This window comes from Rhincodon typus, chromosome 13, assembly GCF_021869965.1.
Source record: "Rhincodon typus isolate 14 chromosome 13, sRhiTyp1.1, whole genome shotgun sequence".
In the NCBI taxonomy this organism is placed as follows: Eukaryota; Metazoa; Chordata; class Chondrichthyes; order Orectolobiformes; family Rhincodontidae; genus Rhincodon; species Rhincodon typus.
This window is the reverse complement of record NC_063344.1, coordinates 44,975,140-44,987,152: the sequence shown is the minus strand read 5'-3', so window position 1 is coordinate 44,987,152 and position 12,013 is coordinate 44,975,140. Positions and strand designations below refer to the sequence as shown.

At 38.3% G+C, this 12,013-nt stretch overlaps 1 protein-coding gene across 1 annotated transcript in view; it reads right to left on the bottom strand.

The window, feature by feature from the left end:
* The window catches only part of si (sucrase-isomaltase (alpha-glucosidase)), a 115,785-nt gene extending 107,168 nt beyond the window's left edge, over positions 1–8,617 (bottom strand). Inside the window, exon 1 of the mRNA XM_048604111.1 lies at positions 8,483–8,617. Coding sequence (XP_048460068.1) covers positions 8,483–8,617 — 135 coding nt within the window. The remainder of the gene's footprint in view (positions 1–8,482) is intronic.
* Between the last annotated feature and the right edge of the window lie 3,396 nt (positions 8,618–12,013).

Genomic DNA, 12,013 nt, shown 5'->3' with positions numbered 1-12,013 from the left:
CAGTTCCTACTAAGCCTGGAATCAAACCTGGATCCCTAGAGATAGCAGTGGTAACCACTGAGCAGCCATGGCACCACCACACAGTCCACAAGCAAGCACAGGAGATGCAATGTGGATCCTTCTACCTCCTTTCTACTCACCACCAAGGAGCCAAACATTTTTTCCAGGTTTAACAGCAATTTATCAGTACTTCTTTCAATTTAGTGTACTGCATACTCACAATGGAGTTTACTCAATGCCAGCAAGTCTAAATGCAGATTGGAAGACTGTTTTTGAAATACTTTGTTTCAGTCTGCAATTCTGAGCTTCTGATTTCCTGCCATTATAACTCACACCTTGCTGTCATGTTGACTTCTCAGTTTTCATTCTCCTACAATATTGTAAAGAATCTTAATATAACCTCAAGGAACAATCCCTTATGTTTTGATCACAGTTTACAGCCTTCTGGACCCACACAGTTCAACAATTTAAGACTATAAATCCATGCCCTTATTGAGTTTACATATTATTTTTGGGTTGTTTTTGCTTTTGGATGGCAGCTGTTCATTGTTCTGCCATTCATTCCTCCTCTTTTGTTTCCTTAATTATTGCATTATAAAACCTTTCACCATTTAATTTTACTTTTGTCCCCCTGCAATGCTGACCTCCTTTTTGTTTTGTTGTACTTGCTAAAACCCTATTATGTTTAGAACTTTCCCAGTTTCAAGGAAAGGTCATTAACTTGAAAAGTTAATTCTATTTCCAGTGCCAGATATCTGCTGAGAATTTTCAGCATTTTCCGCATTATATTGAACAGATCAGCGGATAAAGACTTGAAAGAAATACCAAATTTATAAATAAAGCAAAAGCTAACATAAAGATAAACACTTACGTTTGGTAAAACCTTCCTCCTGTTAGGCTTTGTTCAGTAGGACTGGATACCGGGCGATGATCAGGAACCTTCAGTTTTTATTTTGATACTTGTCCAAAATCTCCTGCTATAAATGCTACAAATGTTGATAAGTAACTAATTAGATAGAAAGTGCACACTGAGATAATCAACATATCATAAGTAGCTTTTTGCATATATCATCGGCTCCATGGACTCAGATACAGTGATATAAAGGTAAAATATTACATAAGTTTAGTATATCATAAATTGTGTAAATAAAATGTGAAGAATCACGCTAGAGTTACTTTGTGGAAGTGTATCTGTTTGGATATTGACTGGTAACTATTTATTGTAGGTTAAATGTTGGTTGCTTCTGTGAATCTTCCAATATTTTAAAAGGTCATTATTTAATTATCCTTAACACATTGTCTGATGAAGGATCTAGGCCCGAAACGTCAGCCTTCCTGCTCCTGTGATGCTGCTTGACCTGCTGTGTTCATCCAGCTCTACACCTTGTTATCTCACATTGACTTCTGTGTTCATTTGTAACCAAAATATGCCTTATTTTTAAAGTACAAAGTCTTAAAGTGTCACTGCAATTGGCAAGGTATACAACTTTTAAACTCACCCAGTTTTAAGATTTGTATTCTAATTCCTGTTTTAATTCATGCTCCTTTATTGATTGACATCATTTAAATTGCTATTTAAGTTATTTCATTATCTTGAATTTGGCCAGTCTCAACCAAATTTCTAGTGGGTATCTGACTACTCGGCACTGTTTTGTCACTAAACTGGCACAATGAATCCACAAAGAAAAATAATACAAGGAATGCTGCAGGATCTATTCATTACAAGCACATTGGCTGGGATTTTCTGGAAATTAGTAAATCTTGACATCCTGACCATACGCCTCCTTAAGCCCATGCTGGCCAGGTATGGACCATGCAAATAATCTTCTCAATTGTCACTGGAAAAGCTTAGCAGGTCTGGCAGCATCTGTGAAGAAAAAAATCAGAGTTAACGTTTCGGGTCCGGTGACTCTTCCTCAGAACTGATGGTAGCTGGGAAAACGTCGGCTACCATCAGTTCCGAGGAAGGGTCACCGGACCTGAAACGTTAACTCTGATTTTCTCTTCACAGATGCTGCCAGACCTGCTGAGCTTTTCCAGCAACTTCTGTTTTGGTTCCTGATTTACAGCATCCACTGTTCTTTCAGTTTTTATTTTCTCAATTGTGTTGTTTTAACTGGCAGTGACAGGGCTCATCGAATCAGCACACTGACAGTTCTGCAGCCTTAGCAGCCCCATTGAGACTGATGGGTGCAAGGAGAAGGTAAGATAGTCTCCGTTTTGACACACTGTCTGAGTGCAGTGTGAAATTCCTTCGACTGAAGTTTACCAAAAATCGGCAAAGTCTGAATTTTGGAGAGTTTCATGGAAGGCTCTCCCTATGAGTTTTCTCATGTAATGTTACACTGCTCACCTCATTATGTATGCACTACACCATTATGGCACCAATCTCAGGTTAACATGAGTGCTCATCAGCAGGAGATGTACTCACCACTGCTGGGACCTTACAGGATTTTTGGCACAGGTATCAGAGTTAAAGCCCAGCTGTGCACCAGGTCAAATGTTGCCAGCCAAATATAGCCCTTCGTAATGCACATAGTGGAACGGAAATGATAAAGCAAAGCTGCTGAAGACATATCGTTGGCAGAGTTGACACTTGATTAATAATTCAAATTCACAGCCGTAAATGTATTGCCTCTGTAGATCATCATCTGTTTGATTAATTGGCATCGTAGCTGCAGCTACAAGAACTAAGTTACATAAGTTACCTGTCCTTAGCGACATACTATGTTGGAATGTTGTCTGTGCCTAATGTTCATCATAGCATAACATTTTATTGTTCAATGTGGGAGTATCACATGTTGGAAAGACTTCAAAGAGATGAAATTGTTAACTTTTTATTTTATATGGAATCTACTTAATAATTTGCATCAGTCTGAAATATGAAAGACACAAATGGCATTCCAAGTATACTAAATAATCAAGAGACCAAAACTGGGGCAGGAAAGAAATATAGGATAAAGTACAGAGTACCAGAGAAAGTAATAGAGTTAAAAGTTGAAGAGTGCCTTGGACTTGATGTGATGCATCCAAGGATATTAAAGAAAGGAGCTATTGAGATATTGGGTGCACTGGTAGTAATCTTCCAGGAATCTTTAGATTCTGGAGAGGTCCCAGAGGATTGGAAAACTGCCACCTTTATTCAAAAAAGAGAATGAGACAAAGAACAGGCAAGTAAACCCAGTCCTCACTTGTCATTGGGAAAATGTTAGTCTATTATAAAGGATATAACATCAAAGTATTTATAAATACATGACACAATCAAGTAGAGTTAGTACAGCTTTATGAAGGGGAAATCATGCCTGGCAAATTTATTTGAATTATTTGAGGAGGTAACAAGCAGGTAACAAGCAAGTCGATGTAATGTATTTGATTTTTCTAAATGTGTTTGATAAGGTACTGCACCTTAATTTGTTTAATAAGAGAAGTACACATGGTGTTGTGGGTAATATTTTAGCAAGAGTAGAGGAATGGCTAACTAATAAATGAAAGAGAGTTGGGATAAGGGTTCCATTTTCACGAGGGCAACCTCTAAATAGTAGAGTACTATGTGGATTAATGCTAAGGCCACAATTATTTATAGTAAATATAAATGTCTTGGATGCGGGGAGTAAATGTGCTACAGCCATGTTTGCAAATGACACAAAAATAGGTGGGAAGGCAATAAGTGTGAAGAACATAAAAAAGCTACAGAAGGATACAGACAGGTTAAGTGAGTGGGCAAAACTTTGACAAGTAGAATATAACATGGGAGAATGTGAAGAACAGAGGAGCTGAATATTATTTAAATGGAGAAAGACTTCTGAAAGCGGCAACACAGAGCGATTTGGGAGTCCTTGTGCATAAATCACAATAAAGTACCATTTAAGTTCAGTAGGTAATAGGGAAGTCCTTATTTCAAAGGGAATAGAATATAATAATAGAGAACTCTTGCCAAAACTATATAAGACATGTTGCTTGTGTTGTGGATGAGGTTGTAGACATGCTTGCTGAGCCAGTAGGTTCAGTTGCAAATGTTTCATCACCCTGCTAGGTAACATCATCAGTGCACCTCCGGTGAAGTGTTGGTGTTCTGTCCCATTTGTTATTTATATGTCTCAGTTTGTTGTGTGTTTGCTACCACTTCTGGTTCTGTTTCTCAGTGGTTTGTACACAATATGTTTGTTGATGGAATTCTGGTTGGAATACCAGGTATACAGGAATTCCATGCTGTGTCATTGTTTGGCTTGTGCGATTATGGATGTATTGTCCCAGTCAAATTTGTGTCCCTCTTTGTTCGTGTGTAGCGAGACAAGTGAGAATTGGTCGTGTCTCTTGGTGGCTAATTGGTGTTCATATATCCGTATTGTCAGTTTTCTTCCAGTTTGACTTATGTAGTGCTTCTCACTGTCCTTGCATGGTATTTTGTATATTACACTGGTTTTACTGGTTTTAGTATGGGATCCTGAAGGAAAGGACCAGAAAGGAAATCATAGGTTATGGTGAAAAGATAAGAAAATGCAGTTGAAGATTACCAGATCATAGAATGGCAGAGCTAACTTGGTAGTTTCTTATGTTTTTATGTTCTCTTTGGAAGCTTTCTGGATTCATGCAACCTCCAGTTATATCTTTTTGCCTTTTGGAAAATTGCTTCCTCTAGTAAACATTGAACTGAAGACTTACTTGCCTGTTGGTTGCCAAATGCGATGGTTTGGAACATTCCATTTTTTTTCCACAAGATTAATAAAACGGTGAAACAAAAACAGAAATTGCTGGAGAAACTCAAGTCTAAAGAAGAGTCACTGGCCTTGAAATATTGAGTCTGATTTCTCTTCACAGATAGCCAGACTTGCTGAGTTTCTCCAGAAATTTCTGTTTTTGTTTAAGATCTTCAGCTTCCACAGTTCTTCAATTTGCTTCAATGACATGGTGATCTTTACAGTTATAGAAATCAGTTTTTCAGCCCACTTTGTCCATCAGCTATCAGCAGTGATCACTAGTTGCCACTGACATTTCCATATAGCATGGTTTGTATAGACATCACCTAACAAATTAACAGCAGTGAACATGTTGCTGCTGCACATATTGTTGAATCTGATGGCATTGTTCGCTCAAAATTTGTTCTTTTCATTTAATTTATATTGTAACATGGGAACTGCCAACGGGACTCTCACTGTTTAAAGTTGAAAGCTACAATTCATTTTGCAGCAATAATTGTTAATATTACAGAAGAGTTATTCAATAAGCTTGAAGGCTTGTACAAAAAGCCATCGACACATATGTTAAAAGTGTGCAAAAATAATCAAAACAGATATAAATACACACTCTAAAGAAAGTGCTAAACTTCAACCTCAACTTTGCTTTAACAAATAATCAAATTAGGCCAGTACTGCTGAGCCAAAATTGTGCATTTTATACAGATACTCTGGATGACACTGGCAGATCTCTTGTTAAAGCTGTGAAAAGTATTATAGGACCTCATTTCAATAATCTGATAATAAAAGGCGGTTTTGTCTCACCTGCAACACTAACTCTTATTTCACATTGTTGCAGCAGAACTTTGCAAAATTAGAGCAAAATATCAGAAGTTTGCATTCTCCAAAGTACAATGAGCAATGCTATGTGTGATCTTCCAGTATATGTACAAATAAGCCAAAATACAGAAGTTTTAAATATATAAATATATATATTTTTAAAATATACATTAGGAGACCAGAAGTCTGGGCTGTAATAGATCTTTTTAAATGATTCTTCTGGACTATTTCAGCTTCTTTTGTACATGCTTTAACCTTTCTGCTTTCTGTCTCACCTATAATCATTCTCCACTTACTTCCTTCATGACTTTTGCTTTCCCACACTTACCTCCAATGTGAGCTATTTATATAATGGCTGTGATCCAACTGAAAAGCGCAAAAATTATATGTACTGTCAATCTCAAAAGGTCTGAAAACCCTACAGCTCTGTATTGTGAATGTATAGGTCACAGTTCCATGTGTTTTAGTATATAATTTTTAGATTTAGGAATTAAGGTTTAACCATAGAAAATGTGATAAATGTAACTGAAGCACATGAAAGCCTATTACACTTAAAAGTTTGGGGTCATGTGCCTTAAGAGGTTATGAATGATTGTTTAATAGAATCAGAATAGAAGAAATTGTTTTGGAAATTGGAGCTAAATTAGCTAAAAAGCATTCAGTGAATTCTGAAATTCTAGAAACCAATTAGACGAGGTTGTGTTGTGAAGAGATGTGATCTAAATATCACCTTCTAAAAATTGTAGGTCCATCCAAATACATGTTGAACTTTAAAAGAAAGCACACTTTGCCAACAAAAATGCACTGCGTACAACAGCAGCAAAATTGCAACTATACAAAGAGCAGTTATGAATTACAGTGACAGAGAATTTAAGACCTACCAGAAAGCAACAGCCCATTGCTTGCCCTCACTCTCATTCTTTTCAACTTCTCTCAGCAAAGGAGAATGAGCTGAACACACAGCAGAGGTTATCTTTAATGCTCTGGAAGAGTTCCTGAAGATTTTCTTGGAATCTACTCCACAATCTGAAACAAGTGGAATTTAGCCAATTACAATTGTTCCAGGAAGACAATCCAGTGTCAGCAACTTGTGGCTACAGTAGAGCTTCGAAAGCAAGACAACATTTGAGACAACCACAACTTCACCTTTTAGCATGAGATTAATTATTACATGGTCAATGTATTATCAAGTTAACACTCTGCAGAATTTTCATTTTTGTTTTGGAGGTGCGTGTGTGTGAGTGTGTGTGTGTGTGACTGTGTGTGTGTGTTTTGAAAGGGTATACATTTGCATAATCCAAACTGTCAATAAATTCTTTATCTCTATTTGAGTCAGTTTATTTTGGAAATAAGTCTGCTACTTGTTGTTGACTAAAGAAACATGGCTAATTCATTTTTAATGAAGTCAGAAGTCACATGACACAAGGTTATAATCCAACAGGTTTATTTGAAATCACAAGCTTTTGGAGCACAGCCCCTTCATCAGGTGAAGTGAGAGGGTAGCACGGACACAGAATTTATAGGCGGAGAGATCAAGGGCAGAGAGATCAAAAGACTGTACAAATGGTTTGAGTGGAGTGTTGAATAATAAGTCTCTGCAGGTGATCAAAAGTATCAGACAGTGTGAGTAAAGTGTCAACAGCTGAATAACAAGTAAAGGGATGACGTATAATCCAATTAAATGAGACAAAGGGATAATTACAAAAAAATAAAAATAAGATGATGCTGGAGACAAACTAAATGACTGGAATAACATGATGGACATAAGGTTCATATGCCGAGGGTCTAACCAAAGTAATAAGTAATCCAAAACTGTACAAGCTAATTTAGCAAGGTGATGCTATCAAAACAGGACAGTGAGGAAGGGTTTACAGATATAGAACAGTGCGGTGGGTCACATGTAGCACGACATGAACCCAAGATCACGGATAAGGCCATTTTCACGGGTGCAGAACTTGGCTATCAGTCTCTGCTCGGTGATTCAGCATTGTTGAATATCTCAAAGGCTTCCTTGGAGGATGCTTACCCAAAGATTGGAGGCTGAATGCCCTTGCCTCTGAAGAGGGAGGGAATATTCCTGTCTATTGATTATTGCGCGGTGCCCATTCATCCGTTGTTGTAGTGTCTGCATGATCTCACCAATATACCATGTCTCGGGGCATCCTTACAGCATATGGGAGAGACAATATTGGCTGAGTCGCATGAGTATGTGCCATGTACGTGGTGGGTTGGTACATGATGTTCATCTAAATCATTCTGAAATGTCTTGTTGGTTCCTGTCTCGACCAGCCATTCAGCTAGTGAGTTCCAGATATTCTCAACACTCTGACGGAATTTTTTTTTCTCAGTTCTCGTCTCAACTTCCTGCTCCTTACCTTGAGACAGTTCCTGCTGCTTATTGACCACTTTACTAAAAGGAAGAGGTTAACTCAATCTATCCTGTCTATGCCCATCAGAACTTTGTCCACCTCAATGAAATCCTCTCTCAGCCTCTCTACTCCAAGGAAAATAGCCACAACCTATCTAGCCTTTCTTCATAGCTGGATCACTATAGCCCAACTAACATCCTGATGAATCTCTTCTGCACTTTCTCTAATGTAATCAAATCCTTCCTGTAGTGTAGTAACCAGAACTGCTCACAGTATTCCATTGTGGCCAAACTTATGTTTTATACAGCTCCATCATAACTTCCATGTTCTTGAATTCAATGACTTGACTAATATAGACAAATATCCCACATACCATCTTATATATCTGTCCTGCTCCCTTTAATGATCGATGAATCACTCTGTGAACATGGTCACTCTGATCTTCTGTACCAATTAGGTGCTATCATTCAATGTGTACTCTCTTGCCTTGTTATTCTCCTTAAATTCATCACCTCACACTTATTGGATTTAAGATCATTTACCACTATTTAGCCGATCTGTATCTTCCTATAGTCTAAGACTTTCCTCTTTGCTATTTACCATACCACCAATTAGCATGTCATCTGCAAACTTACTGATGACAACTTCTACATTCATGTCTAGGTCACTAATGTTAACAACAAACAGGAAAGGATCCAGAACGGAACCCTGTGGTACACCAAGGGACACAGGCATCGAAGCACAAAAACATCCTTTGACCATCACTCTCTTATTTCTGCCAATAAGCTAAACTTGGATCTACTTGACAAATTGCCCTGAATCTCGTGGGCTTTTACCTCCTTAATCACGTTACCATGTGAGACTTTATCAAAAGTCTTACTGAGGCTCATACTGAGGTCAACATTTTACGATTCAATTATAACTTTTATAAAAGGATTATCTGGACCTACAGAAATATATCTTCAACTTTTAAATGAAGGACACTGTGCTAAGGAAAAGAAACTCAGTACAAACACAAAAAATATTGCATCTACATGGAACAGGGGAACCTTCAGGGAGTGTGATCACTTAGCTCAGTCAGTGAGTGAATAAAACTATTGCATTTTTGAACAGTGTGAAGCAGAATTTAAGATTTGTCTGAAAGGCACCAAAATATGAGTTGAAAACCCACAAAAAGTCATCTTTACCTCTCATGCAGAGTTCCCGAAGACATTTTTCTTGGAGTTTACTCCACCAGCTCCAGGAAGATAGACCATTCCAACAGCCTCTGTGTATGCAGAAGAACTTTGGAAGTAGAATGTCAGTTAGACCTTCTGCAACATAGCCAGTCCTCATTAATTTAACTATTACTTGGCCACTTGAAGTTGACACCCTGCAAAATTTTCATTCTTTCTGTTTCTCCTCAGATTTGTGTAGGTATTTGCGTGTTTTTAATTTTTTGATAGTAATGAAAGGGTTAATGTAACATAAGAATGTCTGGAATACACGGGGAGTTTGTGAACCCAGACCAAGAGGCTAGGCAAGCAGCAAAGAACAGGGAGTAAATGGACCCTAGCCAACAAGGCTGAGACAGCACAAGGATGCCTGAGCATTCAGGGAGTGGGTTTACCCTGACTAACAGGCTAGGCAAGCAGCAAAGAACAAGGATGGATGGACTCTGGCCAATAATAGATATTGTATCAATGGTGTTTACAAATTTGAATGTAACTTCTTGAGTCATTGTGGATCATAAGAACACTGAGATTTATCATACCTTGATAAAAATAAGTACACTGTTAACCATTGTTCTGAGTGTCAGAGGAGAGATGTTGGTCTGTTCTTTGGCTCCTGCCAATATGCTTAATGAAAGGTAAAAGATAAATTCAGCATCTGGACAGTGTTATTTCCTCCCACCAGACAACAGCTTGACTTAGTTAGCAGGATTACAACGTGTGGAAGGCACAAGGTATATGTAGAAATGCAGAAGATAAATGATTCAGAGGTAGGGGAAAGGGAGCACGCAGTAAAGAACAAAAACACAGTTTGATAGCACCATCCTGGATCTCCCAGGATTGATGTGTTGTTTTCTTTCTCTTTCTGTCAATTCTTTGATATTGACACCAGGTTTTGTTTTGCAAAACTCAGTTTCAGTCACTGTTTAAAAATTCATCCTTTTAATGTCTGTGAAGGCTTTTTATTGCCCATTCAATTGGGAGTTGCAGAGAAAGGTGTAAGGAAGCCAGCTAGCTGTTACTGTCGACTCTGTGTTTCCTCATCATAGGAGACAGAAAGAGAGGAGACGGTGATTTTTGATGTTTTCTCTTGGCAGAATTGACATTTCTGCTGCACTAGTCCTGCACAAGGCATGATCACTTGGTCAGGAGTCAAGCAAAACATTCTGAAGGGTCTCAATAGGCCCAAGAGTGACTGGCTGCCTGATGACTCTCCATGAAATTTCAGGAGACTGGGAGGAGAGTATGCATTGGGAAGTTCACCTGTTAGATTTCACCTGCACCCTTCTTTAAGTAAACCCCTTCTCTCCCCTCTTCCCATGTCCACCTGCTGGAAACAAGGGAATACAGGAGTATAGGACTCTGGAGCAGAATTAGGCAGGTTTGTCTGTCAGACCTGTTCCACCATTCAATCAAGCCATGGATGATCTTGTTGTGGTCTCAATCCATTTTCCTGTCTGCTGTCCTGAGTCCTCCCTGGTCTATTAAAAAATCTATTGAACACTGCCTTGAATAAGCTAAATTATACATCCTCCTCCTTTCTGAGGAAGAGAATTTCACAGATTAAGAACTCCTAGAGAAAAAAAAATTCTCCTCATCTCCATCTTAAAAGGGAGGTGAAAGGTTACATAGTTAAGTGTTAAAAATTTAGCCATATACTTACTAATAAGCAAAACTATCTCAGCACGTGGGAACTAGAAAACGAGACATCCAGACTGTCAAGGTTAGTAGCTAGAAGCTACGATTGGTGAGGAACAGATAATGCTTATAAGGACTATGGGAAAGAAAGATAATATGGGACACATGGATATTGAAATGTAGAAATTGTAATATGCATGCTGTAACCTGTATGAAGATTGAAGATGTTATGTACCTCAACAGACTGAGTTTATCCTTCTGTCTGAAAATGTCCTATCCAAATGAGCATAACGAATAAACAATCATTGTCCTGTTTCCCTGAAGATCTCTTATTAATTTTTCAAGTTTAGACCCCCATAAGAGGATGCCCATTCTTAAATTGTATCCCCGAGTTCTAGGCTCCCCACAAGAGTACTCATCTTCCAAGTATCCACCCTAACATTCCCAACATCCCTTATATAGTTCCATAAGATTCATTCTTCTAAACTGCAGTGAGTACAAGCAGCCTGTACAACCTTTCTTCATACTACAATCCCCCATCCCAGGAATGAGCTGAATGAACCTTTTCTAAACTGTTTCTAATGCAAACATATACTCTTTCAAATAAAGAGATCAAAAATGGACACAGTACTCCAGATGTGGTCTCACCTGTGATAGGCCTTGTAAAGCTGAAGTTTTACAGGGTTTTATATTTCATTCCAATTGCAAAAATCACTGACATTCCATTTGTCTTCCTAATCACCTTTTGCACCTGCATATTAAAGTTTTGCAGTTCATGTATCAGTAAACCCAGGCCTCTCTGTACCTCAGCGTTCTAATATACTGGGTAATATACTGTGTTCTATTCTTCCTGCCAAGTTGGACAAATTACCATCTTACCACATTATACTCTATCTCAATTTTTTTTGTCTACTCATTTAACTGACTTACATCCTCTTCAAGACTCAGTACCTTCTCTTGACAACTTACTCTTATACTTACCTTAACATCATAAGCAAATTTTGCTACCACACATTAGGCACATGCATCCATGCCACTGATATGGATTGTAAAGATTTGAGGCTCCAACACTGATCCCTGTGGCACTCCTCTTGTTACAGCCTGTCACCAAAACACCACGCCCCCCACCTGTTTGCACTGCTACCCCAACAACAAAAAAATTCCAGCCCGATTGGATGCATAAAAGGTCAAAGTTTGAGGTTTGCAGAGATTTTGGAAAGTTGTAGAGCAGGAAAATGTCACAGGTATTGGGAAGGGTGAATATATTCACCTATAGGTGAAT